At 50.1% G+C, this 27,786-nt stretch overlaps 8 protein-coding genes; 3 read left to right on the forward strand and 5 right to left on the reverse strand.

Annotated features, from left to right (window-relative positions):
- The first annotated feature begins 104 nt into the window (after positions 1–104).
- CNAG_00807 (hypothetical protein) lies at positions 105–5,773 on the forward strand. XM_012191045.1 has 5 exons: positions 105–220; positions 291–1,205; positions 1,300–3,930; positions 3,982–5,246; positions 5,347–5,773. The coding sequence occupies exons 1-5, from the start codon at positions 196–198 to the stop codon at positions 5,665–5,667; spliced, it is 5,157 nt and encodes a 1,718-aa protein (XP_012046435.1). The 5' UTR covers positions 105–195; the 3' UTR covers positions 5,668–5,773.
- CNAG_00808 (myosin regulatory light chain cdc4) lies at positions 5,338–6,670 on the reverse strand. XM_012191585.1 has 5 exons: positions 6,550–6,670; positions 6,482–6,497; positions 6,211–6,420; positions 5,988–6,132; positions 5,338–5,926 (listed from the first exon to the last, which is right to left on the reverse strand). Exons 1-5 carry the CDS (start codon positions 6,550–6,552, stop codon positions 5,875–5,877), a joined length of 426 nt encoding a protein of 141 aa, XP_012046975.1. The 5' UTR covers positions 6,553–6,670; the 3' UTR covers positions 5,338–5,874.
- A 121-nt stretch (positions 6,671–6,791) lies between these two features.
- On the forward strand, positions 6,792–9,778 carry CNAG_00809 (ATP-dependent RNA helicase ded1). XM_012191586.1 has 3 exons: positions 6,792–7,018; positions 7,069–7,430; positions 7,490–9,778. Exons 1-3 carry the CDS (start codon positions 6,979–6,981, stop codon positions 8,999–9,001), a joined length of 1,914 nt encoding a protein of 637 aa, XP_012046976.1. The 5' UTR covers positions 6,792–6,978; the 3' UTR covers positions 9,002–9,778.
- CNAG_00810 (polynucleotide kinase 3'-phosphatase) lies at positions 9,731–11,769 on the reverse strand. XM_012191046.1 has 7 exons: positions 11,670–11,769; positions 11,237–11,622; positions 10,886–11,137; positions 10,713–10,797; positions 10,381–10,605; positions 10,180–10,252; positions 9,731–10,120 (listed from the first exon to the last, which is right to left on the reverse strand). The coding sequence occupies exons 1-7, from the start codon at positions 11,719–11,721 to the stop codon at positions 9,883–9,885; spliced, it is 1,311 nt and encodes a 436-aa protein (XP_012046436.1). The 5' UTR covers positions 11,722–11,769; the 3' UTR covers positions 9,731–9,882.
- A 422-nt stretch (positions 11,770–12,191) lies between these two features.
- On the reverse strand, positions 12,192–13,944 carry CNAG_00811 (anthranilate phosphoribosyltransferase). XM_012191587.1 has 4 exons: positions 13,729–13,944; positions 13,365–13,661; positions 12,916–13,293; positions 12,192–12,843 (listed from the first exon to the last, which is right to left on the reverse strand). Exons 1-4 carry the CDS (start codon positions 13,864–13,866, stop codon positions 12,352–12,354), a joined length of 1,305 nt encoding a protein of 434 aa, XP_012046977.1. The 5' UTR covers positions 13,867–13,944; the 3' UTR covers positions 12,192–12,351.
- Positions 13,945–14,045: 101 nt separating this feature from the next.
- On the reverse strand, positions 14,046–18,111 carry CNAG_00812 (cohesin complex subunit SA-1/2). XM_012191588.1 has 7 exons: positions 17,998–18,111; positions 17,712–17,951; positions 16,997–17,666; positions 15,943–16,948; positions 15,508–15,894; positions 15,070–15,460; positions 14,046–15,015 (listed from the first exon to the last, which is right to left on the reverse strand). The coding sequence occupies exons 1-7, from the start codon at positions 18,077–18,079 to the stop codon at positions 14,267–14,269; spliced, it is 3,525 nt and encodes a 1,174-aa protein (XP_012046978.1). The 5' UTR covers positions 18,080–18,111; the 3' UTR covers positions 14,046–14,266.
- Positions 18,112–19,665: 1,554 nt separating this feature from the next.
- CNAG_00814 (hypothetical protein) lies at positions 19,666–26,671 on the reverse strand. XM_012191047.1 has 7 exons: positions 26,452–26,671; positions 26,162–26,397; positions 24,591–26,094; positions 22,672–24,526; positions 22,322–22,623; positions 21,135–22,246; positions 19,666–20,998 (listed from the first exon to the last, which is right to left on the reverse strand). Exons 3-5 carry the CDS (start codon positions 26,035–26,037, stop codon positions 22,443–22,445), a joined length of 3,483 nt encoding a protein of 1,160 aa, XP_012046437.1. The 5' UTR covers positions 26,038–26,094; positions 26,162–26,397; positions 26,452–26,671; the 3' UTR covers positions 19,666–20,998; positions 21,135–22,246; positions 22,322–22,442.
- CNAG_00813 (hypothetical protein) lies at positions 19,771–22,314 on the forward strand. XM_012191048.1 has 5 exons: positions 19,771–20,521; positions 20,651–20,826; positions 20,887–21,088; positions 21,152–21,460; positions 21,523–22,314. The coding sequence occupies exons 1-5, from the start codon at positions 20,162–20,164 to the stop codon at positions 22,195–22,197; spliced, it is 1,722 nt and encodes a 573-aa protein (XP_012046438.1). The 5' UTR covers positions 19,771–20,161; the 3' UTR covers positions 22,198–22,314.
- Positions 26,672–27,786: the final 1,115 nt, after the last annotated feature.

The following is a 27,786-nucleotide window of genomic DNA, read 5'->3' on the forward strand; positions in this document are numbered from 1 at the left end:
GAAAGGTTTCTGCAGGCTGTGTTTCTAGTTTTGGCCGAGTTTGGGAATCGGCTACTAGAAGTTATGACGTAGTGCTCTTTCCGTTCTCCATCTTCTCATTTCCCGCTCTGTACACTTGTTCGCTCTGTACGTAAACTCTGTACAACATCTCTGTAGACAAATGCCCACGCTGCTCTTGCCACTATCCCTATCCCCATGAACAGGAACAATCCAACGGGCGGTACGTTCCCCACGTCCCACAGCCGATCCATACCCCTGCGTTCACAACGCTCACTCATCATACTCTGTAGCAGCAGCCCGCAAACCTCGCAAGAAACCAAAGGCTTCTCCATCACCGGCCGGTCATCCTCTTCCCATCTCTACTTCTCCAATTCCCAATCCAACTCCTGGTTCCGCACCCATGTCAATCCCAATGGCTATGGGAGGAGGAGGAGAAAGAGAGAGAGAGGAAAGACCGATCCCGAGACCGTACCTCGCTCTGGCGCCTTCCCCTATTTCGAGCATGTCGCCCTCCGCTGCTGATAGAATGATCTTGCCTTCCCATTTCATCCGGCAATCGCAGGTGCAGTCACAATCCCAGGGACATCAAGTACAACCAGCTGCAGAAGCTGGTCCAGGACCATCGACATCGACTTTTACTTTGAACGCTGCCGGGTCCAGTGTTCAACCTCAAGCTCACGCTCAGGCTGAGCCTCAAGAGAAAGGGAAAGGGAAAGAGAAAGGAAAGAAGAAACGGACGAGGTACGCTTCAGGTCTCCTTTCCCCGCCCGCTGTAGTCCCCGGTGGGACACCGGGCGTACCCAGAGTGCAAGTGTATTCGCAACCTGGGAAACGGAGGAATCGCAACCCTAATGCTGGTGCCGAAACCGCTGGAACAAGGACCGGAGCTGGATTAGGAATATCAAGGGATGGACCCTCTGCAAGTCGGACGAGGCTTGATACGCTTCAGACACATAACCCTAGTCAGATATCTCTCGGCCAACTCGGGCAGGTGCTTAATTCCGATCCAGCATCTTACGATACGCCGGGTGAACCCCCGCAACAGGCACAACAACCCCAGAGGAGGAGACGACGAGTGGTAACAGGGGATACTAATGAAGAAGGCGGAGGTGTGAGAAGACGGCTGACAGTTAGTTCAAGAGAGGAAGGCAGGGCGTTGGGTGTTGCAAGGGGAGCTAGTATGAGACGGAGGAATTTATGGGATGGTGCGTTCTTTCGTTGTCACCTGTCTCCATCCATTTTTAAACGAAAAAGGGATCATGTTTTGAAAAGTACAAAAAGCTGATAAACGACAAATAGAGATACCGGAAGCGATCGTTCAGGAGACTGGGGAACCACCGCCGCCCTTCCCATTCCCAAGTTCGTCCAATAGGTTGCCGGGGTTCAATCCTTCTCAAACTCCTTCCAGCGAGAGAGGAAGAGGTGGAGGAGGTGAGCAAGGTGATGGAACGGAAAGCCGGCCGAGATCGCCACCGCCGAGTTGGGAGCAGGCTGTTGGTCTGGTACCTTTACCTGCACCCGCTACGTCTTCCGATAACACCCCGCGAGCGACCGTCCCGCCTGACACGCCCACTGTACCCCGCCTTGTCATACCCGATCAATCGTACTCAATATCAGTATCACCTACGTCGAGTCGGTACGAATCCGCTCCTTCATCACCGTTCCTCTCCCCATTGTCTACCGTAGATCCTTCTATCCTCCATTCCCATCCACCGGCTATTGCCATACCCCCACACTTACGGTCCAACCTAGAGTCTACCTCTACCTCTACATCGACCTCAACCTCGACCTTTGTCTCGGCCAATCCTTCTACGGCACCTTCAACATGCAGCACAATCGCGGTCGATCAAGATCTAAATGCGGATGCCGATGGGATTGGGATTGGGATGACAGCGGAAGAAAGGTTGGATCGAAAATTCTGGAATGCAGATATCTTGGCGGGGTATTCGTTGGAGGAGAGGGTGAGGAGGGAATGGGATAGGCGGAAGGTAAGGGAGCAATCGCAATCGCAAGAGCAAGGGCAGGGGCAAAACAACGACGAAGGAGAGCGAGAGAGTGAGCTCGTACAGGGGACAGAAGTGGGAGTCGGGACCCTTCCAGAGAGGCAAGTGCCTGAAACAACAGAGGCGACAGGAGTGATGGGCGAGAGTCAGAGAGCGGAGAGGACAGAGGCTGTGGAACCTAGATCTTCAAGTCCAAGTTTGGGAAACGGCTCAGGCTCAGGCTCAGGCTCAGGCTTGGGCTTGGGCATGGGCTCTGGCTCCTGCTCGGGTTCGGGTTCGCCAACTGTGCGTTCAGGGTCTGTGGAAGGTTCGTCTCGAGATGTGGAACCAGGATCTGTACCCAAACACGAGCATAAACACGAGCACGAGGGCGAGAACGAGCGTGGGTCAAAGGCTGAACATCAACTTGGATCTGATCTACGACCATCGCCGCAGCCCCAGCACGTCCAGGAGCAAGTGCAGGGGCAAGAGCAAGATGCGAAAAAGCATTCAGAGTCACTTCCCACCGAGGTTGGAGCTGCAATTGATGCTGGACAGCCCTCTTTAAGCCGGAAGGGGGCTACCAACGTAAGCACAAACACAAGTATGGCACCATCCACCACACCGCTAGCTGCACCTTTGCTCTCCCCACCAATAAATGTGCCATCTCATGAACATGAGCATGAGCCGCAACCACCTTCCAAGCCCAAAGAAAAAGCGGGGAGGAAGAAAAATGCTAATGGTGCCGCTGATGTTGGCGCGAATAAGGTTGCTGGACAACAATCACCCAGGCCTGAACCTCCTACCATTCCCACACCCACATCCACTTCTGCGCCCACACCCACTCCTCATTCGAAAGAAAAAGAAAAAGCACAGGCTGCTCCGACTCAAATTCTAGAGGAAAAGCAATCTCGCGCCGCTGGGCAACCTTTCGAGAAAGTCAAAGAGAAGAAGGAAAAAGAAAAGACCAAGACCTCTGCTCCCGAATTATCGTCGTCCTTATCAAAGGAGAAGAGGAAAGAAAAGAAGGCAATAGAGAAGAAACCTTCTCAGCATTTGCAACCTTTGAGACCGCTTTTCCACAAGATCCCTTGGGGTAGCTCGCCCAATGTTGATACGGCTGGTCTTGGCGTCGCGTCATCTCAAGACAAGCTCTCCAGTCGTTCCACTCGACTTGGGGAAAGCGCAGAGAATGTTCGAGCTACTGGACCGTCATTTGATAGGAGGAGGGAGAGTGAGGGATTACAAGGAAGGAGGCTAAATGAGGAAGTGCATAGAAGGAAGAGCGAGAATGATGTTGGATTGACACTTGGGAGTCCGAAAGAGGAAGGTAAGGATGAAAAGACGGGATTACCGCCTAATAGGGAGGCAGCGTTGAAGCGGAGGGATTTGCAACTCCCAACCCAGACGCCCAAAATTCAACCGCAACCCGCCCAACCCCAGGGGTCTATGATACAATCCAAATCTGAATCTAAATCTGTCTTGCCACGATCGACACTCCCTGCGGAACAGCCCTTACAAACCTCCAAACCCAAAGCTGACGTTGCGCCACCTGTACCAGTCAAGGCGAAGGTGACGGAGAACAAGCAGCCCAAGGAGAAGGGTCTGCTTCAGCGCCTTTCGCGACCTTTAGTCGATATTGATGATCCTGAGCCAAGGCTTGTTCCCAAGTCCCAACTCCAGACCCAACCCAGCACCTCCACCGTTCAACCTCAATACTCACCAACTGCCCAAGCCGGAACCAACCAAGAGGCGAAGAGTAACAAGGATAAACGTATTTCTCGAGAGAGTATAACGGCGCTAGCAGCTTCGTCGGCTGATCTTTTACAGCTCCTTGAATCGTCTGCGGAGGAAGGTCCTTCCAACTCCAATTCGAACTTGAGGGATGCGAATCAATCGAGAATAGAAGAACCTGCTCGAGATATGACAGAGGAGACTTCAGGTCTAGGTACCTCTACCATTCCCATTCCTTTTCGCGCCGATGCTAACGAGAGATTAGAAACGGCGCCTACCCGAGGTCCATCTTCTCTAGGTGCGATGGCAGCTGCAACCAAAAAGAAGATTCCTCCGCCCCCACCTCCCCCTCTTTCGCGATCGAGGTTGCATTTATCAAGGTCAGTGGGTACTTTACGTCCTTCGGAACGGGTCGCCCAGGGCAAACAAGATGAAGGGGTTGCCGGTGAGGATGGAACACAGAATGCACGGGCACCTCGTACTCCTCCCCTACCGCCTCAGTTGCCCAAACGACGTCCGCCCCCACCTCCACCCCCTAGACACCCTGCCGCTATTGCCAGACTCCCATCCCCTCCTCCTCGTTCTCAATCACAAGCAGAACCACGAGGTAGAGCTCCACCTCCACCTCCTCCACTCCCGCCTCGTCCAAGGCCTTTGAGCGGCATCTCATACCAGACTATATCTTCCGTCTCTCAGGTTTCTTCTGCTGGCGCGCCTGCGCAGGGGCAAAACGTTGATACGGCTCTGCAAGCTCAACGACAAGAACAAGCTCAGGAGCCAGAGGGAGATGAAGAGGGAGATCTGCCAAGAAGGGGAAATGTTTCTCCAGGTCTGGTGAGGCGGCCTTTAGGTCCTCGCCCCGCTCCTCCTCCCCGTCCTATTTTACCTCTTCGACTCCGGTTGTTTGGAAATAATCAAACAAACTCGGACCAGAGAATGGACTCCCGGATGGCGGATGTGCCTCAGAGTCAGGGACCGGGGCCGGAAGAAAGAGATAGAGAAATAGACACCGGCTCGAGATTTGTAGAGCATATTGAACGGGAAGGGATCCCGCCTCTTCCTTCTTCTGCTCGACAAATTCGTACTCGGGAGACACTTCGACCTACCCCTCCGTCGATCCTCACTCCCAACCCGATCCCGGCCCTAAGGCTGAACAACTCCACAGCAACCAATGGTTCCCGCCCATCCCCAGTCGAAAGGTCACATAGTGATTTCCCCCCTCTCCCGACCCAGTCTCAGCTGCGGATACATCAGATGAACGAGAGGGAGAGCGATAATCGGTGGGCGTCAACCGTTGATTTAAGGGAGAGGCCTTTGAGTCCTGCGACTTCTGCGACTCCTGTGGTTGGCAGCGGGGGCAGGGGAGATGGGGATGAAAGTAGGATAAGTCTGGTGGACACGCCTAGACGTGAAGAAGGCGAAGGACCCGGTGTGGGGTTACACAGTCAAGCGCAACAGAGGGGGATAAGAGAGTATACGGATTTGGATCTGTTTGTTTCGAGGTTGGAAGGAAGTGGGCGCGAGTATGAAGTGAGTCCGTCTCCCTCTGTCAGGTTTCGTAAACTTCAAAAGTCAAAATAACAGAGGCTGATGTGATTTTTTATTTATGTGTTTATTTGGAAAAAAACAGGGTTATTCACAACTAACAACCTTCCTCGGCCCTTCTAAACCTACCGCCGCATCTCCCGAAGCGATCTCCACCCTTCTCCCAGGACTCATCACCATCGATTCTCGCCGTACGACACCACAAGGTAAAGTGAAACTTAAACTTTCGCTGTTGGGCGTCAGAGTGGGCAAATGCCCAATCTGCTTGAGTCAGTTTAGAGGGGGTGAAAAAGGGGTGTTGACACCGACTTGCGTGCATGCGGCACATCAGAGTTGTGCATTAAGATGGTTTAGGGAGGATAGAAGATGTTTTGTTTGTAGAGAGATTTTGAAGGAGGAGGAGTGAGGAGTCAGAAGTAAGGGAGGTGGAAGAATGGATCATTTACATATTGTAGCGATTACTGAGACAGTTGGATAGTATAATCAGCATCATGTACATTTCGGCTTTACAGCGGGGTGGGTAAAGAGGTCCGCACGAGATTGCATCGTTAAAGTTCGTCAAGGAACAAGTAGAATAGAATACATTTCCGTCTTCCATCTCCATCTCCTACTCTTATTGAGAAAGAATTGATCGGACGAAAGAGTGGTAGTTGATCTGGCCGTCTCTGTAGGAGTATGTCAGTAAGCGGTGAATACCATGAAAAGTTTGAAGGGCATAAGACTGACTGGACAGGGAAGCCCTTGAGCAGCTCGTCCACTTCCTCATCAGTCATCTTCTCGCCAAGCTGGGTGAGGACATAACGAAGTTCACCGGCACCGATGAACCCGTTTCCAGCCTTGTCAAAGACTTGGAATCCTTTGATAAACTCGTCTACATTTTCATCAGCATGATTAATCCAGGAGAAACTCGCAAGCAAGGAGGAAAAGAGAGGAAAGGGAGAAGACTGACCGGCAGTACCGGCGGGCTTCCATCCATCCGGCCTGTTCAACACCGCCAAAAACTCGTCATAGCTGAAAGTGGCTCCGACAGTCTTCTCGAGCTCTGCGACCTCTGCCTGGGTAGGATTTTGACCCAAGGACCGCAAGAGTTCACCAAGGGATTCACGGGGCACTTGGCCGGTGCCTCGTTTGTCAAAGAGGGCAAAGGCTTCTCGGTATTCTGCGAGGGCGGTCAGTCAGCGGGCTGGAAGGACAGTGGCGAGTGGGTGGCGAGTACGGACCTGCGTTGTTGCCGGACTGTATGGAAGGTGAGTAAGCGGCAGGATTGGAGCTAGAGTCAGCCACTTACCATGTCTAGTGGTATAGGAAGGAAGGAAGGAACAGGCTAGCAAAAACACTGGCTGATGTATGACACTCGAAAACACGCACGGACTTCTGTCCAGGCCCGCGACGCGTTCTGCGATTATTGTTTATTTATTTATTGTTATTTATCCCGGCGTGGCGCCCCAATGATAATTTGCCACCAGCGGCCATCGCCCCTTTGTGCTCCCGCCCGCCATCTTTGATCACCACTATTTTTATTGCACAAAAAAAAATTCTTATTAAATCTTCCATCTCTCTTCCTCATCTATTCTTTCATCCAAGAAACAAAAAAATTATATTCACCACAGTCGCTCTTTTCTTCATCAAGATAGAGAGCACACCACACAGGAAACAGCAACAACAGATACTCCCTTTGTCAACCCAAGAAATCCCTTTATCGCCACTAGGACACATTATGGCTGCTACCGATGTCAATGGACTCGCGTCCCAAATGAGTAAGCTGGTTCCGTTTCTTCGTGCCAGGGTGGAATGCTGACTCGCCCAGACTCCGTTAACCTTAACGGTGCCGCTCAGAAACCTCAGAAACCCGCCTACGTCCCTCCTCACTTGAGGAACCGTGCCACTCCTCCCGCCGCCGTCCCTCCTGCGGCCCCCGCAGCCTACAGGCCATCTCCCACGGGTCTGCCCACCCCCGCCACCACCCCTCCTACCAGGCATATTGTGCCTGCCGCCGTTGCCGAGGACGATGTCGGCGGATGGGGTGCTCAACCTCGTGTTAGGAAGACTTTTGAGCATGGTGCTCCTCCCGGATTTGGTAGCTGGAAGAATGGCCAGCACGTCGTTGGTGCTAGGAACTCGAGGATGGAGAAGGAAATGTATGGTGAAGTGGGAGACGGATTGCACCAGGTGAGCCAGAACTTCAATTTTTTTGATGCAGAAAAACCAGTCTGACGCGCGGAATTTAGTCCACCGGTATCAACTTTGACAAGTACGCCGATATCCCCGTCGAAGTCAGCGGTAAGGGCGTTCCCGAACCTGTGACTGAATTTACCAACCCCCCTATCAACCCCATCCTGCTCGAGAATGTCAAGTACGCTCGATACACCACCCCTACCCCTGTTCAAAAGTACTCGATCCCTATCGTTGCCGATGGCCGTGATCTTATGGCTTGTGCCCAAACCGGTTCCGGTAAAACTGGTGGTTTCCTTTTCCCCATCCTTTCAGCTCTCTTCACCTACGGTCCTTCCGCGCCTCCGGTTGAGCAGGACACTGGCTACGGCTACAGAAGGACAAAGAAGGTTTACCCCACCGCGCTTGTTCTTGCCCCTACCCGTGAACTTGTCTCTCAGATTCACGAAGAGGCTCGTAAATTTGCCTACCGATCTTGGGTTCGACCTGCCGTCGTTTACGGTGGTGCCGACATTGGCTCCCAAATGCGTGCCCTCGACCGAGGATGTGACCTTCTTTCCGCTACCCCTGGTCGTCTTGTCGACTTGATTGAGCGAGGCAAGATCAGTCTTGCCAACGTCAAGTATCTCGTTCTTGACGAAGCCGACCGAATGCTCGACATGGGTTTCGAGCCTCAGATTAGAAGAATCGTTGATGAGGAAGACATGCCCGGCGTCCTTGACCGTCAGACTCTCATGTTCTCCGCCACCTTCCCTCGAGAGATCCAGAACCTTGCTCGATCTTTCCTCAAGGAGTACATCTTCTTGACCGTCGGTCGAGTCGGTTCTACTTCCGAAAACATCACCCAGCGTGTCGAGTATGTCGATGACCAGGACAAGCGCTCTTTGCTTCTCGACTTGCTCCTTGCCGAACAGTCTGGCGGTTTGATACTTGTCTTTGTCGAGACGAAGCGCATGGCCGACACTCTCTGTGACTTCCTTTGCTCTCGTCGACACAATGCCACATCTATTCACGGTGACCGTACTCAGCGCGAGCGTGAAGCTGCTCTCTACGCATTCAAATCCGGTCGAGCCCCTATTCTCGTTGCTACCGCCGTCGCCGCTCGAGGTCTCGATATCCCCAACGTCACTCACGTCATCCTCTACGATCTTCCCAACGATGTTGCCGAGTACACTCACCGTATCGGTCGAACTGGTCGTGCAGGAAACGTTGGAACTTCCACTGCCTTCTTCAACCGGGGAAACACCAACATTGGTAAAGACTTGATTGAGCTTCTCAAAGAGGCGAACCAGGAAGTACCGCAATGGCTTGTTGAGATCTCCTCCGAGAGGAGTTATGGCGGAGGTGGTGGTGGGTACAGAGGAGGTCGAGGACGAAGCACTGGTGGCGGCAGTGGGAGGATGGCCGGACGAGATATGCGTCAAGGTGGCAGTGGGTATGGCGGTGGCGGTGGTGGAAGGACTGGCGGGTATGGTGGGGGTTACGGAGGTGGTGGCGGTGGTGCCGGATGGGGTAATGGCGGTGGGTTCCCACCTGCGGGTGGCGATTCTGGCGCGAGCTGGTGGTAATCGGCCATTCTCTCGTGCTAGTCTCCTCTTCCGTTTCATCCCCTCGTTCCCCCTTTCATCCGTCTTTGAAAACAAATTCCCAACCTCTCTTCCTTTCGTCCTCTGCATTTCAACTCTCTTGCATTTCATAGAGCTTAGAAATCACGGACGATATATCATTCCCGCCATCCATCCATCACCTTCATCATCAACTCAAAAAAAAAAGCCGAGATCTTGTATCCCTCGCACTTCGATGAATCGAAACGATCCAGAATTATACGATATTAGAAGGAGACAAGTTTAGAGCATTTCCCCACCCACCGCCGTCCCTTGCGCCTTGGGATATCCATTTTCATTCGTGTATCCAATACTTTTCCCGCCCCCCTCGGCATTTACTTTTGAGGGTTCATACCCCCCTCTAGAATGCTCTTTTTTTTCATTTATTCATTTCGATTGTTAGTTCGGTCACCTTTTTTTTCTCTTTTATTTTCGCTTTCTGTGGATAGATCATTTTCTCTAGCATCATAGATATATGTTTAATCGAACGGCAGCGAACCTCTTATATATAGGGAGTATTTTATTCATAGTACTCTACCTTTATCATTTGTGTGTAACGACTAGTAAGACAAACTTCCAATCGGGTATACGGAGGAGAGAAGCGAGACAGTAGCCAAAAACCATAAAAGGGAGTGGAAAAGAACTTTGGGAGTTTATCTTGGTGTCGTCAAGGGTTGGAGAGACGTTGGAGGATTGCTTCGTAGATATGCATAGCCGATGCGCTTGTGACTTGAAACTTTTCTTAACCTTGGATATCCCATGATTTGTCTTAAGATTCTAAGAGTACCCTGGCATAGCTGTTCTAATCTCTTCTAGAAAAAATAATCTTCCTTTCTATATATATACTATTCAATATACATATCCCACTTCTTCCTCTGCTCTTCCGACCCTTCCCAATGAAAATTCACCATCCTGACTTCTTTAAACCCTTCTTCTGCCTTTGGCTCTTCAAACGCGGTCTCGAAGCCGGCAAAGGCGATGTATGGCAATAATCCTCGAGTAGGTTCGTCAGGAGGAGGATAGTAGGCGCGATAGAGGTTGTTATGTTTGGCTAATTCGGGAGGGCAGAGGAAGTGAAATAATCTAGCGGTGAGTTGGGTTGGGTTAGGTTAAGATGGCCTAGAGATGTGGGGAGGGCTTACCGTATAGGGACGTTGAGTTTTGAGGCGAGGGCTACCCAGTAGGCTCGTGTTTCTCGATTTCGGTTCGTGTTGTCTGAAAAGTTTACCCATCAGTCAATCATCCCATGAGATCAGAATCAAAAAGAGTTCTGCCCAAAAACATTGCCTATCTCGAACGCCCAGGTCGTGCTACCAAACCCGAACTTGAAGATTTGGACTTACCAATGACAACGGATTTCCCGCCCTTCACCGCCTGTTCCGCCACATTCAAACACTTTTCTCTCGTCCGCAAGGTATCTTGGTTAACGTGGACGTAGCCCGCGGGCTGGAAATGTTTGCGGAAGAAGGATGATTTGCCGGATGCTGGGTACCCGACAAAGATGACGATTTCTACCTCCGTGTCAGTCTTGCGAGTGATAGGAGTGTGCGATGGGACGATGTGAGGAACTGATTGCCTGCGTCAGCGTTAGTCTTGTTTTTGAGGTATCCGTAGGCAGGAAAGGAGGGAAATGGGAGGATGAGGGACGGCTGAAAGGACAAGACGCTGGGCTCACGAATGTCAAAAATGCCTAGATTGCGGGGCCGGAAGCCTATAGGGGGATCGGGGAAGGAGGGACGCGGATGACCTAGAAAATGTTCCTTTGAATCACAACATCACCACAATACAATGTTAATCTTTGCGTTGCCATTACTCAACGTTTGACCAAAAAAGATGACAAGGGCGTACCTCTGGTGTGACGAATCTCAGTCCAACATTGATAGCAAACTTGTAATCCGTATTCCCGTGATCTTTCTTTCGTGAGCCTTTGGCAGGTCTACCGGCAGCATCTCCAACAAAGATGGATTTCTCCATATCAATCTCCAGGCCACGGGCGCGGTAGATTTCGGTGATGGCTTGGAACATGCCAATGTTTGGTTTCCGGTAGATATTGTTTTGCTCTATAGCGGCTAAGATACGTAACGGGACGTTGTTCGGCATCTTCTCCCATCAAGCGAAAAGAAACACAAACGTAACGCCAAATTGTTAGCCTGGCACGTATGCATACGGCATGTCTTTGTGATCGACCAGGACACGCACCTTGGCTGCAATCAAAGGCAGCTTGGCCCGCCATTCACTTTTGATCTTGGGTTTCTTACTCCCTTGATTCGAAATCACGACCAAATGTGTGCCATCTTCCCATTCTTGTTTTAGCTTTTCGGGGACAGAAGGGTGCCACCACATCCAGTCATCTCGGCTTTTGGGGAAATCGTTTCCTGACCGTGTCTTGATCAATGTACCGTCAAGATCGTAGAATGCTACAGGGATCTTTTTGGAGGACGATACGGAAGCGATGGGATTGGTGGTTCCAGACGAGGGATTTGGTAAAGATTCGAAAGGATCGAGGTGGGTAAAATGGATGAGGGCAGGATCGGAAGGGTGGAACTTGCCGTGCTCTTTGGGCTCGTTAGTGAAGAAGGGATGAGCTGTTTGACGTTGTTAGTTAGGATTTAAAGTTATTTTGAGGACGTACTCTTCTTCGCTGGTGGCTCTGGCCATTCAGCTGTTCTTTTCTGAGGGGGCATAACAGATGTTGGAATAGCGTCAAGACGAAAAAGAGTTCAAGATGGTGGTGACTTCGATGCCTTCGGTGGATGAAAAATCATGACATCACCAGATGGGTGGGTAAACATTGGAACGGAATTGAAAGTAGCAGGCCGTGGAAGAAGTCGGTCCTATCGACGTATGTGACTTTTTGCAGTTGAAACGACTATCATATTAATGAACTTTGCATTACGGGACCTTGGTTTATGGACTTTGCATTTGACCAGACCGCGTCTGTGTATTCATATTGGTAAAATCTGAGATATCGACAATTATCGGATGGGGCTAATCCAAGGTCGTGGTTTTTTCCGCCAAGTTGTATGGCACAGCCCACTATGGAGTTTTCCATTTACAGATCAGCCGCAATGGAGGAGGGAGGAGAAGGGAATGAGGTAATGTAGGGGCACCTTGACATGCGTCTGCCTTGATGGTTTAATATAAAGTATCTTTCCTATAATCCTATTTTGCGCGTTTATTTGTCAAATATGTAGCTGGTTACATTAATCCATTTTACGAGCCCTATGCGACACGAATATAATGCTTCATATCATCACGAGCTTACAACCCAGCCAATAACCAGAACAAGTGCTTTTTCCTAGAGATACAGCTTTTTATTCACCCCTGTCCGCTTTGGGCGTATCGCCCTTTGACCTTTTGATAGTTAACCAAGCCTTCACCGCTCCATTCTTCGCCGCCACACCTCCATCGTCCTCTACAGTCTTCACATCCACATACTCGCCCATCGCTTTCTTACTTGCGTCCCTAAACCCTTCAAACGCCGCCCACGCACCACCACTCTCAATACTCTCTCGCGCCAATTCGACACCTTCTTTATAAGAAGATGCCTTACCGGAGACGTACAAGAGTGCAGCAGCGTTGAGAAGGACGTAATCCAAAATGGCAGCGTATGAAGGGGAGTCGGGAGAGGGAGGAGAAGAGAGGTGGGCAGGAGGTGTGGAGGAGCGGAGGATGGAAGTGAAAGTGAGCGCGTTGAGTTCGGGGGTGGAGCCGCGTACAGCGGAGAGAGGGTGGGTAGGCAGACCAAAGTCTTTTGTGGGGTGGATGGAGCCTGTGGTAATCTTGCCGTTCTCCAACCACCAAGTCTATAAGTAAAGGAAAGAAGGAAAAGTTAGCGGATGTGATGTACGGTAAAGAGGAATACTTTTTCAACGTACCCAAGTTTCTCCAGCACAGCTGATTTCATCCAGACCCTCTTTTCCACAAACGACTAACGCCCTCTCCACATTCAATAATCTTAAAACCTCTGCGAAAGTATCTCCCAGCTCCTTTTTAGCTACACCCAAGACCATACGCTGCGGTGTGGAGGGGTTGATCAAGGGACCGAGGATGTTGAAGATGGTTCGGAAATTAAGATTTCGTCGAATGTGAGCAATGTGCGCGAGGGAAGGGTGGTAGTGCGGGGCAAAGAGGAAGAGGAAGGGAGAGTGATCGAGGAAACCGTGGACTTCAGAGACGGGGAAGGCGAGTCGGCAGTCGAGGGAGAGAAGAAGATCGGCAGAGCCAGAGGTCGAGGTAGCGGCCTTGGACCCATGCTAGAGAAGAGATGTAATTTTGAGACAGCGCTTAGCTCATATCATGTATGATGGTGGCTTTTCGGACGTACCTTGGCGACCCGTACACCAGCACCGGCAACGACGACAGCAGCCGTCGTAGAGACATTATATGTATCCCATCCATCGCCACCTGTCCCGACAATGTCTACAAGGCCAGTATACCCATCACCCTCCTTGTCGGAATCCCGATAATCCCACATGCCATGAGCTAAGTCTTTATCTTGAGAGGCTGAAGCGAGGTTATCGACGGAGACAGCATACTGCCGGAGGACGGAAGCACAGGCGGCGACGATGTCGGGAGAGGCGTCAAGACCGGAAAGAGTAAGAGCGGTAAGAAAAGCACCGGCCTGTCGTTGCATAGACATCAGTTTTCTCGGATGGTCATGATCAAGTAACAGATACCTAGAGACGTACCTGGGCTTCGCTAGCGCCTTCAACACAAAGGTGTCTGAAGCACTCGGCACAGTCCTCTGAGGTGAACTCTTCCGGAGACTGGACAAGCTTTTTGAGGATGACTTTGAACGTGTCTGGGGTATATTCAGTGGCGGACATAGTGGATTTTCGATGTTCGAGTGATGTACGTTTTGAACAAATGAAAACAAATCGATCGGGACAAGAAATCGAGTCCAACTTTGACGGCGCGACTAATTTGATTCCGTTCCACTGTTTACCCTCATTTGTCCACCATCCAATAGCCTCCACAATGCCTCCGTCGCATTTCAATCCCAGTGCGCAATGTCACATATCTGCATATAGCATTATCAATTACAGGCATAGAAAAGAAATGAACCCAGATGCTCCATTAGAAGGAAAGAAATATTTTGTTATAGCATATAATAAACAACTTATCTTGCTCACACACCATTTACTGTCGCCCTTCTTTTCAACTTATCTGCCCTTGTCTTTCGTCGCTTCATTGCCGGTTCATCGTCTTCCAAAGACGTTCTCTTCATCACCCTTCAGTATCCTCCCTCTCTATAACCTTCTTGCTCGCCATCATTTTCACATTCGGGTCCTTGCTTGCGATCCCTATTAATCTCTTTTCGTACGCTCGGTAGCCATCCCAACCCTTGTTGGTTGTCAATTGCACCCCAGAAGAGTCAATTACATCTTCGAGATGAGCCTTGATCTTGAGAGCGTCTTTACCAGTAACAGGACCAAGAAGAGGAACGAGTACCTTGAAAAATGTGAGCACTGCCCACTTTTTCCTTGTTAGTCTGGATTTTTGCTCCTTATTCCTTGCATTCCCTTCCTGTTTGACAGTCGTTGAGAATTTGCGAGAAACGAAGTCAAGTGCTTCGAGGTGGAAGTCGCAGACATCAGATGGATGTAGCTGTCGTAGGATAGCGAATTGGGAACCATGGATGACGAACGCAGTGGCAATAACACGGGCAAGAGCCAGAGGAGCTGTTGGCTCGTCTTCCTCAGAGTCGAGGAAGATGTTGAACGATTGCTGCAACGCGCTTCCCGCAACATGCTGCACCGCGTCTGCTTCCCTGTTGTAGATACCCTCATCTCGAAGTACATCAACGAGCTTCTTGACAATCGAATCGTAAGTTGGACCAAAACGACTATAATGCGCAAGAGGCTCCTTGGCATGTTCAACCTCGAGGACACCACACCGGATGGCACCGACAAAAACGGAAACGAGTTGGAAAAAATGGAGATCCTCTTGGATCTCATCAGGAGTGAGCTCGCGGGCTGCCGATTGAATTAGTATTATCGTCATATGCTTGGAAGAGTAGTACGACTCACGTTGTTGACTCTCTTCCTGTCCTGCTGATCTAGTCTCCATGACGGAAGCATACCTCTCAATCGCCGCTTGGAACGCCCCTCCCAGTCTATGCTGTATTTCGTCCGGCACAGCCACAGAACAAACATCGCTCGCTGGAGCTCCGCCCCTACCCTCAGCACGTTTGGCGAACAATACGTGCGTATTAATGAAAGAGATAAAGGCTTGACGTCGTACAGCATTGGCAGTATTGGTCGTTTCTCCGAGGAAAAGCGGGCTAAAAGTCTGAAGGGCGGTATCGCGTCGGGTGCAAAGGAGATCAACCTTGGTGGCATCTTGCGCGTCTTCTTTGCTAAACCTCTTGAAGAGCCAAGTGACGTGGAGGAAGATGATTTGAACAGCATAGTCCACCATCTATGAAGCATTAGCTAATCATCAGCTGTCAGATATTTGACACTTACAGTAGCTTCCTCCTTGTACCCCAATTTGCCTCTATCCGCAAATGCACAGATAATGTCCCATCCGCTACTTTGTTGCCCTTCCTCATCCTCCATAACATCCACCAAATCCATACTTCTCTGCAGTAACGTTATCCTCAGCATGATTGCTTCCAAGTGGCTGATTTGCTCATCATCCAAAGTGACAAGCGCAACATCTTCAGAGCCAATCGCATCTCTTAGAGAAGCGAAGAGAGACTCCTGTAGCTCAGAAAGCTTGGCTTCATTGATAGATGAAAGAGAAGAGTTGGCGACGAGATGGCCGATGGCGGAAATGGATGCTGTGAGGATGGTAGGGGAGGTGTATTTTAGGAACTGTTTGCTGATGTCATCCCAGAGGGATTCGTAGGCCTGTTATGTGTTAGATCATCCAAAGCCACGAGAATTCATAAGACTCACAGACGACATGCGCATGTCGAGATAGAGACTGAGATTCATGTGTCCGGGAATAGATAGAATCCCAGTCATTCGACCAACATCACCTTGGTGCTTGGCAAATAACCGAGGTAAAACCTTTATCAACGTTTTGGTCCTATCTGGCTCATCCTCTTCATTCTCTTCCCGCTCAATACAAGCCAAAAGCACCTGCAACATGAATGTCTCCTCATCTTCACGGAGCAGCCACATATCTTCTTCGTTAGTCGAGTGATCCACTAAAAGATAGTCCACCAAGCTCTCCCAGTCTTTCCACAGTTCATGCTCAGCACCGATAGACTCTACTGCAGCAGTCGCTCTTGTCATCTGTGTGTTGGATAAAGACGGAATGAATAGGGCTGATTTGAGAGCAGAGGGTTGTTCAGAAGAGTCGTCGTCCAAGGATTTAGAAGTGTAGAGGAGAACTGCAGCGAGGGATTTCCAATCAAGGTAGTTGGACATTTCGTCTTCGGCGATATTTGCTGCACGCTTCTTCTTGTTCGCTCTCAGACCCGACCAGACTGCTTTTAGACCTTCTTTTCTCTCTTCCCACAAACCAAGGATGAACGCCCCTGCAGCTTTTCGAATTCGAGGCTCCTGGTCGTAAACAAGCTTCGCCACCTTATCTCTTTCTTCGTCCTCCTCGTCTTGTAGAATACCCGTCCTGTCTATAAGTGTAATCACCTGCAAAGCCACTACCCTCACACTCAAATCCACATCCCTCGTGGCCATTTCAGTCACCCTAGGGGCTAAACGCATCGTCAAGGTTCGAGCATTATTGATAAAGGTTTCTCGGCTGTAGAGGTTGGCAAGAGCCTTGACAGTCTCAAGTCGGGCATGAGTGTGGGTATCGTTGCAGCCACGGGTGAAATAGGAGAGATAAGAAGTCGAGACGTAGTAGTCTGGGTATTTTTTGGCCCAAACACCTAATTCACGCAGACAGTCGGTTCGGATGTTGGGATCGGCATCGCGAACTCGGTGGACGAACATCCTAAATAGCGTCAGCCGCTACCATTGCCCGCCCAGATGTGAAACTCACACATCAAAGATTTCTTGCATCAACTCTTCCAAAGTTTGCTTTCTCTCTTGCACTTCCTTGACCCTGTCCTCGGCAGCCTTCACTCTCTTCTGCGCTGCATTTGTAACTCCAGCTTTCCTAACTTCTGCATCTCGCTGCCTTTGCTTAACGCTCAGGTCCTTGCTCACATCCGCAGCAACGTCACACAAGGCCGAGTTTATTCTGAGCGTCATGTATGTTGAGGTATGACGGATGGGTCGAAGAGTTGATGATGACATACACATCAGCCAGTTGAGGAGGAGTGGGATGAGCAGAGATGAATGAGGAGTATTGTCGGCAGTGTGAAAGAGGATAGGCGTGAGAGCGAGCGATGAGATAAAATGTGAGATGAACTCGTTTAAATTGGAGTGGAAGGGCTTGAAGTTCTTTGCTTTGGAAATCAAGGGATAAGTAGCCAACGCTACGTGGACGCTTTCATCCTGCACTCGCTCGATGACATCGGGGATACCATCGTCATCGGTCGCTTCAGCTTGCTCGATCTCGGTAGCCATACCGCAACATCGAATAAAAAAGACAACCAGTTCGTGAATGGATTTCTGCTCCGAGGTTTCATCACCAGCGGCTTGTTGGTAGGTCTCTATCCACTCATCAATGAGAGGTTGAAGGGCGATATCAGGTTGCTGGAGTGCATCTGCGACAGTCAGCATTATCACAAGACACGATAGTATTCACCCACTAAATAAAGGCGAATCAGTCTTTTCCGTGATTTCCCTCACGCCTTCAGCAGCAGGCTTTGTCTTTGCCTTTGGCCCGCTCTTCTTGGTAGTACCCGCAGAGGCTCGGGATTTTCGAGGTGCTGCAGGCTTCTTCTTCTTGGGAGCTGGCTCGTGATCAGACTCATCTTCCGGATCCGATATCAAACCCTCCTGATCGTCGTCCTCCTGGTCTTCGACATGCTTTCTCTTGCCCTTTCCGTCTAAATTGGGTCAGTATGCCGAACACCTTCTGTCGGCGCTACTCACTCTGCTGACTAGCATCAAACTTGTTAACCTGCTTTCTGACCCTTGAACCTCTACGAGGCTCCTCTGGTTCTGGTGAAGACATGCTTAGCCACGGGGTTTTTGTGAGAAAGAAAGATGATGGTACAACAAGCTCAGCACACGCTTGTATTTGTTCTTTTTGATGGTTGACGCGACTTGCCTAATTTACCGATATATGTTACGTAAGTTACGCGTCGTACAAAAATAATGTCGCAGAAGTTGTCAGTGGTCGTCGGCCGTTCAGATTCTGATAGAGTCCTCGTAGGTTCAAAATTGCCCTTCCCTCTCATTAGCTATATGTCATCAGTTACTGCAGAAATCGTCAGCCATGTCCAATTCCCACAGTTATTCCCCCAAAGTACCCATATCGGCATCCCCGTCAACGTCTTCAGGGACCTCATCTTTGGCGATGGGATGTCCCTCATCATGATCTTGAGGGTAAACTATGAATTTGTAAAACAGGATTCAACTATGAATGGCAGGTCGACAGGCATGTCTACATAGTATTTATTGCCTATTTAAGGCATTAAGCACCTAAGTTCTACTCAGCCGCGTCCAATCTTCTTTACTCTCAAACAACGATGCACCCTTCGCCGAAGAACTAAGTAACTAGCAGAACTACAGTCAAATCTAGACATTTTAAGACTACTACAGGTGTCCAACAGTCACCAGCTCAAAGGATCGGTTAAGAGAGCTCCAAGGAAGCCTTAACTTTTTTCTTTTTGAGTACAAGGAGTGTCTCTGCCAAGGACCGTACATATAACATATGAGGAGGGTATAATACTTGAAGATAATGGCTACGAGTTGGATCATTGGATGGTGGGGATGGTGAACCTCCTCGATATGGCCAGAAGCTGTATCGGGTGGGAAATGGAGCTTCAGACGAAGAATGTCAGGGTAGGGGCGGTATCAGAAAAGAGAAGTTGTGGAGCTGGCGACAAAGAGTGAGAATGATTTTTATCGCGTCAAGATGTGTATCAAAGGCAACGGCCTCATGATGTTAAGTTCATGAAGAATAATACTCATGGCAAATAAGGAGATACTGCTCGTATCATCGACAAGTTCTGGCCAGGTGAAAAAGCTGGATAGAGCGGTGCTAATGATGACTGCGGTGCTGAGTATTGAAGATTATAACGATCATACCATCGTACGTATCCAAAAACTTTGGAGGATCTGGAAGTAAGGAAACTATGAAAGGAAGAAGGAAGATGAATGGGTAGGCGAATAAACGGTCATCGGCCACATTTTCAAATCATCGGCCCTTCCAGGCAAAGTTCCTTTTCGTATTTACAAAGCGTCCCAATCAAAGGAAATGAACGACTTCCAAGCGCAGTCATAATCTCACAAGAGGACAAGCTTGCCGTATACGTCGAATCTGGAGGTCTTGGAGACGGAGACAGATGGGACAGATACACTGTGGGAATTTTGTGCGTGGAATTTTGCAATTTCATGCGGGGACGGCCGGCGTGAACAGACGTGGACGCAGCTCGGGATATGGCATGCAATCCGGGTGCATGCAAGTTGCTGGTCATATGTCCGATGCGTGCACCGGCGGCCCCGGACACGCAGCATGGAATCACCGTTCATGGAAGGTTCAGGCAACTCATAGAACCTGCTCGTGCCCCCGATTTCGTTCCATTACCTATATATCGACAGCCATATCAATGCATACATCCACTTTCTCGAACATTCTCTAGCGTTCATACATCCTCCGATCTTTCTCGAATGTATCCCATGACCGCATCATCCTCCCAAGCTTGGTGTATATAAACCCACCCTCAATGACCACAGCAGGTCCTCGTTGCCTATCCCCCAGTCCACTTACCGCTATACGTACCTTGTCGCCACTAACATTAACGCCGCAGCATATCCCAATCCTACGCCATGTGCTCCGCGTCACACACCCCTGCACGTCCATCCCGTGCTGCCCAGAACCCCAACACGGCTCGCAGGGATGATGACCGCCACTGTGACTACTGCGACTGCTGGAAATGGATCCCTGGTTGTATCGCCGTCGTCTTCGCCCGCTACCCCAGCACGCTCTGCTTACGTCCCTCTTTCCGCTCCCCAGATCGTGTAGCATGTGAGCCAGCCGGTCCGTAAAACAATAGAGTCTTTTGAAGAAGCCGGGCCCTTCCTTGAGAGGATGGTGAAGGAGCTGGATGACCTCCCTGGCTTCACTGATTTCCGATCCCTCAATCCTCTCAAGCAGCAGCACTTCCGAAACAGTTCCGCATTGGTACATGCCCTAGGAGAACACTTACCTCGAGCCTTCTGTGATATCAGTGAGCTCAGGAACAAGGAAGAGTGGATGCTCTCCATTTTGCGTACGAGTCTCAACATCATGATCACCCAGAATAACACCCTCTTCAATATGGCGTCCGAAATGGAAGATTTGAGGTCTCAGGTTAGGGACTTGGAGGAGAAAATGAGAACAGGAAATGGCGGATTGGAGAATGATAGAGCGAGGAAGAAGCTCAGAGCTGAAACCGACCACGACGTACTGGTGAGTGTACTCGACAATCCGAGGATCGCGCCTTCTTCTTCTCTGGGGGTGGCAAAGGCAAACGGTGAAATGAAATTGCTATCTCGCTCTCGACCTTGATGAGATATGTCAAACTTACTTTATGTGTAGAATCTCGTCCACGGTGTCGTCCGAGAGATGGTAGGAATGCCAAGAAAAGGGCCGAAGCCACTATACGTTGCCGACAATTGGCCAGACTACAACGAGGAAGAGGCTCCAGATGGATTCTTCCTCAAGGATGGCAGGATATTCTGGCGTCCAAACTGGTCCAATCTTCGCTGTGCCTTGTGAGGTGATGTTTATGTCGGAATGCAAGCCGGAGCTGACAGCTTCCTCATCTTTTGTAGCTTCGAGAATCTCGTCAGCACCGCAGTCAAAAAATGCTTACAGGATGACCAATTCTTCCAAATTAAAAGCAAGCCAACGAATAACGAATTGAGAGGCCGAGTGGTCGATTACCTTAACAGCGTTGTGAGGGAGAAGAAAAAGGCAGAGGTAAAGAAGAAGACAGAGGCGAGAATGAAGAATGTAAAAGGGAGAACCATGAGAGTGAGTGCTTGCATTACATTTTGTCATTAACTTGTGCTTCTCTTACCGTGGATTGTATTGCAGTTCCGTGTATGGCTTATAAGCAACTGGAAGGACACACCCCTGGATGGGTGTAAGGAACGAGACCTTTTAAAACGGGCATTACTCTCAGAAAGGGGGGTTCTGCGGAATCTCCACTTCCTCGAACATAACGAGACTGAAGATGTTCTGAAGAGAGTGGCCGAAAGGAGGTCTAATTCAGCAGGAGATAACGAGAATGAGGATGATGACGATGCGTATGATGAGTTCTTACTCCTTGCCGATGCTTATTATGGTAGTAAGGTAGAAAAGCCTGGTTGGGTGGCGATCGAACCGTGGTGGTGGTCCCCTGTAGTAAATAATTGACCGCCCTGTTTTGTCACAGTCACCAACTGACCACTCACCGTCGTCCCTAGATCCGCCTTGCTGTCTGGACTGGATACGAAAGTTGGTTACAAGCCCAAGACAAGGCAAAACGCAGGTCAACTCCCGTTTTCCACCTACCTTATAAATACCATCATACGATCACCATGAGTTTCCGCCTCGCGTCCAGTCCAACCGGCCTCGAAGAAACGCCAGACGGTCTCTTCCATCCCACAGCTGAGTATACAAGAGGCATGATCGACTGGGAGGCGGTGCAGAAGATGGACTCCTCCTTCATTCCCACTTACGAAGATGTTCCACCTGACCCCACCAGATCTCAGTCAACACAAGGTCGTCGCCCTCTTCTGGAGATTCTCCGCCATCATCACCCGTCGGTGTACGCAAGGCTTCAAAAGCGCCTTGTGCTTCTGCCCGGACTAGAGAGTTACACTTTGAGGAGCTTGTGGAAAAGCCGATGTGGGGAGGGCACCACGCAATATGAATCAAAGCTCCAACGAGCCATTGCGGATGTGCGCTATAGCAATTTTTCCGAATATCTCGATGCTTCCCCAGGCCCTGTACTTGATAGTTGCCACGAGATGGAGGAGATGGACTTCGACTTCACTCAAGAAAACGAGGTCTTTGGAAACTTTAATGGTTTTGTTACGGAGGGAGCGGAGGAAGGAGTGGAGGAAGGAGGTCCCATTATTGAGGAGGTGGCCATGTAGGAGATTGGAAGTGGCAGTTTGAAGTAAAGGTTCCAAGCGTTATAGAGTTCTATTGTGTAGGAGTTGTTTATGAATCCAAGTCTGCGACAGAGAGACATTGTAGCCTGAGTAGAATGACACTCACTGTCCGGGTCCGTCTGATGTGCAAGTCCTTGACCTTGCCCTAGTCATTCAGTATAGTACCTTGCACATTTACACGCGAAGTCCAAGGCAAAATCGTTTATCCACAATCCCTACTACTAAGCTCACGTATGTCGAGCAATTGGAATAGTGACAATGACCTTGGTACCTAATGGTGCCGAAGATCTTTGCGGAACACTAATCAATGAGACTGGGTGGATGGAAGGTAACGATTTCGCGTGGATCGGCAAGAAGAAAGGAGGGGAGAGTTGATGTTGAGAAAACACCTGGATATCTAGTGTTTTCCTGTCAAGGTCGTTAATGACTGTATACTCAATTCAAATAAGAACTTACTCTTCATCATACCGGTATCCATAAGCGGCGGAGGGCTTGAACCACCTGAAAACGCCAAAGAGTCGGTGGGACAAAATCCTTCCATCAGGAGCTCGTTGGATATGGGAGAAGACGGTCCAGAGGATGCCCGTCATAGTCGGCTGGTGGAATTCACCAAAGCGACGTAGCGGAGGGCGGCATTCTAAAAAGGAACACGCATTACTCCTGTTGAGGAGACGAGGTAACTGCGTCGCGCCATCGACTATCCACTCCTCCTTGAAGGTCGGGTCAAGAGGTCGAAAACGATAGCCTCGAACCCTTAGTTCGTGATGGAACTCGAAGGTGTCGGTGATACCCTCGCCTCCGGGGCGGTCTGGCTGTTGCCCCATGCGGGGAAGATATTCCCTGAGGAAGCGGCAAAAGACCTCCTTGTCTGCGGAACCTTCGCTCCTTCTCCCGTGAGACAGAAGATCGAGGGAGAATTCTTGATCGAGCCCACTATTGTCATAGTAGGCGAGATCATCGGCGTCGTCTTCTCCGCCAACATTCAGCCCTCCCAACCCGAAGCAATCCACTAATCGCTCTTTATACTCCGCGGTGTCGGCAGGATCGATCTCGCATCGCATGACTTGCTTTAGGCGTTGAAGCGCGAAACGTTCACGAAGGAGGGCACGAAGAGCCACAACTTGCTCTTGCACCATGTTCCGACCACTCATCTTGATATTCTTGATATGGCCATTCAGCCGCTCCAAGGAAAAGAGCCACCAACCATACACCGGACCGTGTGCCAGGATGTCGTCAGGTATATGCTCTATGATATGGAAATTGGTGACTCGAGCAGGGAGGAAGGGGTGTAGCTTGGCGACGAGGGCGCGGAAACTATCGATGTGCTTGCGAAGCTGAGCGACTTGAGCTTCCGAAATCGATGACTGCAAAGTGTAACGGATGACCGCAAACAGCTTAAGCGTTACAGACAGTTCTTCTGGTGGAAGCGGCTTCCCTTGGTGCGAGGCCTCTGCCCACAGCCAAGGCATCACCAACGGGCCCAAGGCCTCTCCGAATGTTCTCCACTGGGATGCGGTCGGCTTGCTGAGCTTGGTGAAGAATTTTCTCCCTATCCTGTCGATGTATGGAGGATAGATAACTTCCTCCATCATGCTCTCCAGGCGATAGAGATGTGTCTGTGCCAGGATGGGTTTACCATTGACCTTGCTCTGAGGCAGCACACGAGCAGCATACTGCTGCAACCTTTCTATCGCCCGTGGGTCCTCGGAAGAGCCCGATTGCTCCACGATCTGGTCGTACACTTCACGCAGACCATCTCCATGCACACTTCCCTCTCCCTCGGAGTCTGTGGAGCAGAGACTCACTGCGTCCTCGTCCTCTGTCCATCCAGCAGGTGGCAAGGCACAGTATCTGCCTAGAACCAGCACTTTCCGCATGTAGAATGGCAAAATCCCTTCTAGCAGAGCATGCATGGGGTCAACGACAGCATGGAGGAACTTGTCAAAATTCGGAAATAAGTCTAAGGCTGAAAGGTGGCCGGGCACGGCGAAGATTGACTTTTCGAGAGTCTCAATGTAAGCCTGAGTGGCTTTGGTTAGGTGTCCAGCCCGACGCGCGACATGAGTCTGTCGGGCTGTCTGCGGAGCTTGCTCGAACTGGCGAAGGAATTCGCATTGCTGAGCCAACATTGCTTCCGAGTGTTCTACACCTGAGCGTGCCGGGTGCTTCCTGGTACTATGCAACTGACCAACTCGTACCAGACATTTGAGACAAGGTGAGTCCTTCCTCCTAAAATGGGCGCATCCAGTGATGGCGACAGAGGCAGGCCGATCACAGCAAATGGTTCCAATCCTAGCATACACCTTGCGTCCTACAAAGAGAAAAATAACAGTTAGTAGGGATCCAGGTAGTATTCACACTGAGAGGTATCTCACCGTTGGGGTATTTCGGTGTCTTAATCCACAATCCATCGCAGTCTGCACTGAGGAGATCGACAGCCAAAGGAAGTAAAAGACGGTGAAGAAGACAACCTGGAGGTTCATTTGGGGCAGGAGTGATACCCATCAGCATCGCGAACGAATACTGAGACCGATATTTGTTGGGCAGGTCGGCTAGCTGACACATGATAGGGCCCATGGATCGAGGGGAACGATTACGGGACTTGGAAGGGTCTGCCCAATCGATAGAAACGTTGATAGTGAGAACCAGACAGCCACGTTCACGCTGGACATCCTGATCATCGACCTGGTAGCATGATCCATCCAACTGATGGCGGAGAATCTTTCCTGGATTCGCGTCTTGAAGATAAGCCGGCCTCTCCATCTGCTCATCACGTTGCCTTTGCCTAGAGCGCAAAACTTGTTGATCCTCGACAAGCCGTTCTACACCATCAAGAGAAAAAATATATTCCAACTCGGCTTGTAGTGTGCGACGAGGGAAAAACTCTGTCACCAGCTTTCCGCCCTCCCTCAGAGCAGTGCCACACTCAGGACAACTGTCTGGTACCTTGTCCCACCCATCCTTGCTTACTACATCAACGAACACATTCTGGCACTCCTTGGTAGGGCATTTGGGATGCACCACCATAGAAGGGTCAATGTCAAGTTGACCATACAGCGTCTTGACATTCTTGCGGAGTCGAGATGACGAAGTTTCTACTGGAAGGTCGAGGATGCGATACACTTTTTCACGCTCGCCCGGCGAGAGGTCGTGCTCGTCGAGTACCCTCCGGCGCAATGCTTCTCGATCCTCAGCGACAGGCAGCTCAAGGATGACCTGTATGACAGCCTTCACCATGTCGCCGAATCGCTGGGGCAGCCCTACAAAAGCGGTGAGGAAGATTGAGAAGACAGCAAGGACGGTGGCAAGTAAAGGCATATTCTTTGCAGCTGATCCGGGGCGGAAGATGGGTTCGTCTTGATAAGGGTTGGGTTGTCGACACGAGTAAGGAGGGATTAAAGATTCAGGAACTTTGGTAGGCCATTTGCTAAGCTGATGACCAAAGCGATCGTGGATGACATCTGCATCTCCATCACCCTCAAAGCCCGTTTCAAGGAGAGGCTCATCCACCATGATCGCAGGAAAGTCATCATAGCCTTGCCCATCATCAATATCCATAGGCTCCCTTTCAAGACCGCCTTGTGCAGCCTCCTGACCTGTGGAAGGTGGAATAGCATCATCGGAAAAAGGCGTGGACTGGCCAGCAGGGGGAGAGGGTCGAAGGATCGAGATGTCACCGGGGACGGAATCATTGGAAAGGGGTACAGATGGAAGGGTAGAGGCAGCGACATCGTCTGCCCCGGAAGAAGAGGATAAGGGCTGATTGTCGGCCTCGGAGAACTCCAAGTTTATGCGATGGTTGAGCCAGGTCGTATACTGCATCGTGCGTCCACCTTGAGGGCATAGTTTACATCGGCAGCGCACAATGGCTTTGAGAGGCTACGCCGACTATAGGTTAATCTATCATCGCAGCTACACGGCTCATACCCATCTTCCGGGCACTCACCAAGGTCTCTTCTGGTCCTATAGATGCTGCTTCGATGATATTGTTTGTTCTACGATAGGGATTGCCGGACGAGCTAGAATGGTATAATAAGCCCTTCAGTCAAGTCCTCAATTAGGAACGCAAATGCACGACTAGTTCTCACCTGGACGCCCTGGGATTGCTGCTTCGAGGCATTTTCACTGAAAGAAGCGTCTATTCTAGGTCAAAGATTGGAGACAGACTCACTGATTCACACGCTGAGTCATCGAACTCGTCAGCTTCCCCCATCTTTTGTAATAATTGCAGCTTACGCTTGGAGATGAGATTGCAGGCGCTTGGTAATGAAGTTGCAGACAGGGGCGTTATGGTACAGATAGAGATGCTTATGTGGAAGGTTAAAGACAAACGTGGATGAGGGGAAGTATTTATGTAAATTGGAAATGTATGAAAAGAAGGATTTCGCTGCTGACAACGACGACGACGACTTGTTTGGTTGTGTACAGTTGAATGCCCATTGGGCGTGCATGCAGCGTGCGTCTGCGTGCGCCCGCCACTTGCGTGGCCGTAGCGTGAACCAAACAAAGGGCAGCCTGCATGCAACGCCTATTTTCCATGCTACTTTCCACGCTTTTCCAGCCGCGTGCCTTGTCGTATTCACGTTAGGTGCACGCCTCCTCCGACACCACGCCAGGTCCATGCCGAACCAGTTGCGTGCTCCGGACATGTCCACGCGAAAAATTCCCACAGTGATACGAGGCGGCTGCCAGATCAGATTCGATGGAAGTACATTGGTACTACATGGATACAATTGAATAGCAGAAAAAGCCATGCTAACGAATGTTCGCTAGTTGAATCTGCAACCCACCACATATCAAGCTATTTCCTTCTGATATCTGTTCGGAACGAAATCTATGTCGCTCTCTTGCCTATGCATACGCTTGTTGTTTGCCGGTTGCCGATAATCCCACACATCATTCCTGGTAAGGCTTTAGGACGGTTAATTTTGAGGGACAGAGAATTGCCTTCGTCGCCCACAAAATGGGCTAAATAACGAAAAGACACCGAACCGAGTCGGACACCACCCTCTATACTACATCTATAGAAAAGCTTCTGGTCCTAATTTTTTGCCTGTCCGAATGAGGAATATTAATTTAGTTCCGTTAGTAAAATCCGCACTCTCTCCATCAACAAATCGTTCCCCGTCAGCCTGCGGGTGCGCATGCTAAGAACTTCCCTAACTTGAAAATGTTTCATATTCGTGGTTCATGGGATTGCATAATAAAATTAGTCAACATGCTTGTCTTTTTAAACCTTAATAGAATGTAACGAGCAGCAAACATGCTACTTCCTTCTTGATCTCTTGTCCAAGGATTTTTTTAGACCATCTGATTGATGTCTGTTGCAAAGCAAAGGTGAAGTTGCTTCACTGGGGACAATGCGTAGTAGGGAGAGTTGTTTTGAGGGCGCTTAAGATGTAACCAGTTGACAAACTTAAGAAACTGTCTCCTAATCTTTTCAACATTTTCTCGTGACTCAGGCTGAATACGGCTTTTTTGTTTGCGGTGGGCAGTGGTGGTAATGTTCTTTTTCGTTCAACTGTCGACTTTCAAAATTCCCTTCGAACAACGATAGATGACAGCATAGAT

This window comes from Cryptococcus neoformans, chromosome 1 (genome assembly GCF_000149245.1).
Source record: "Cryptococcus neoformans var. grubii H99 chromosome 1, complete sequence".
Lineage (NCBI taxonomy): Eukaryota > Fungi > Basidiomycota > Tremellomycetes > Tremellales > Cryptococcaceae > Cryptococcus > Cryptococcus neoformans.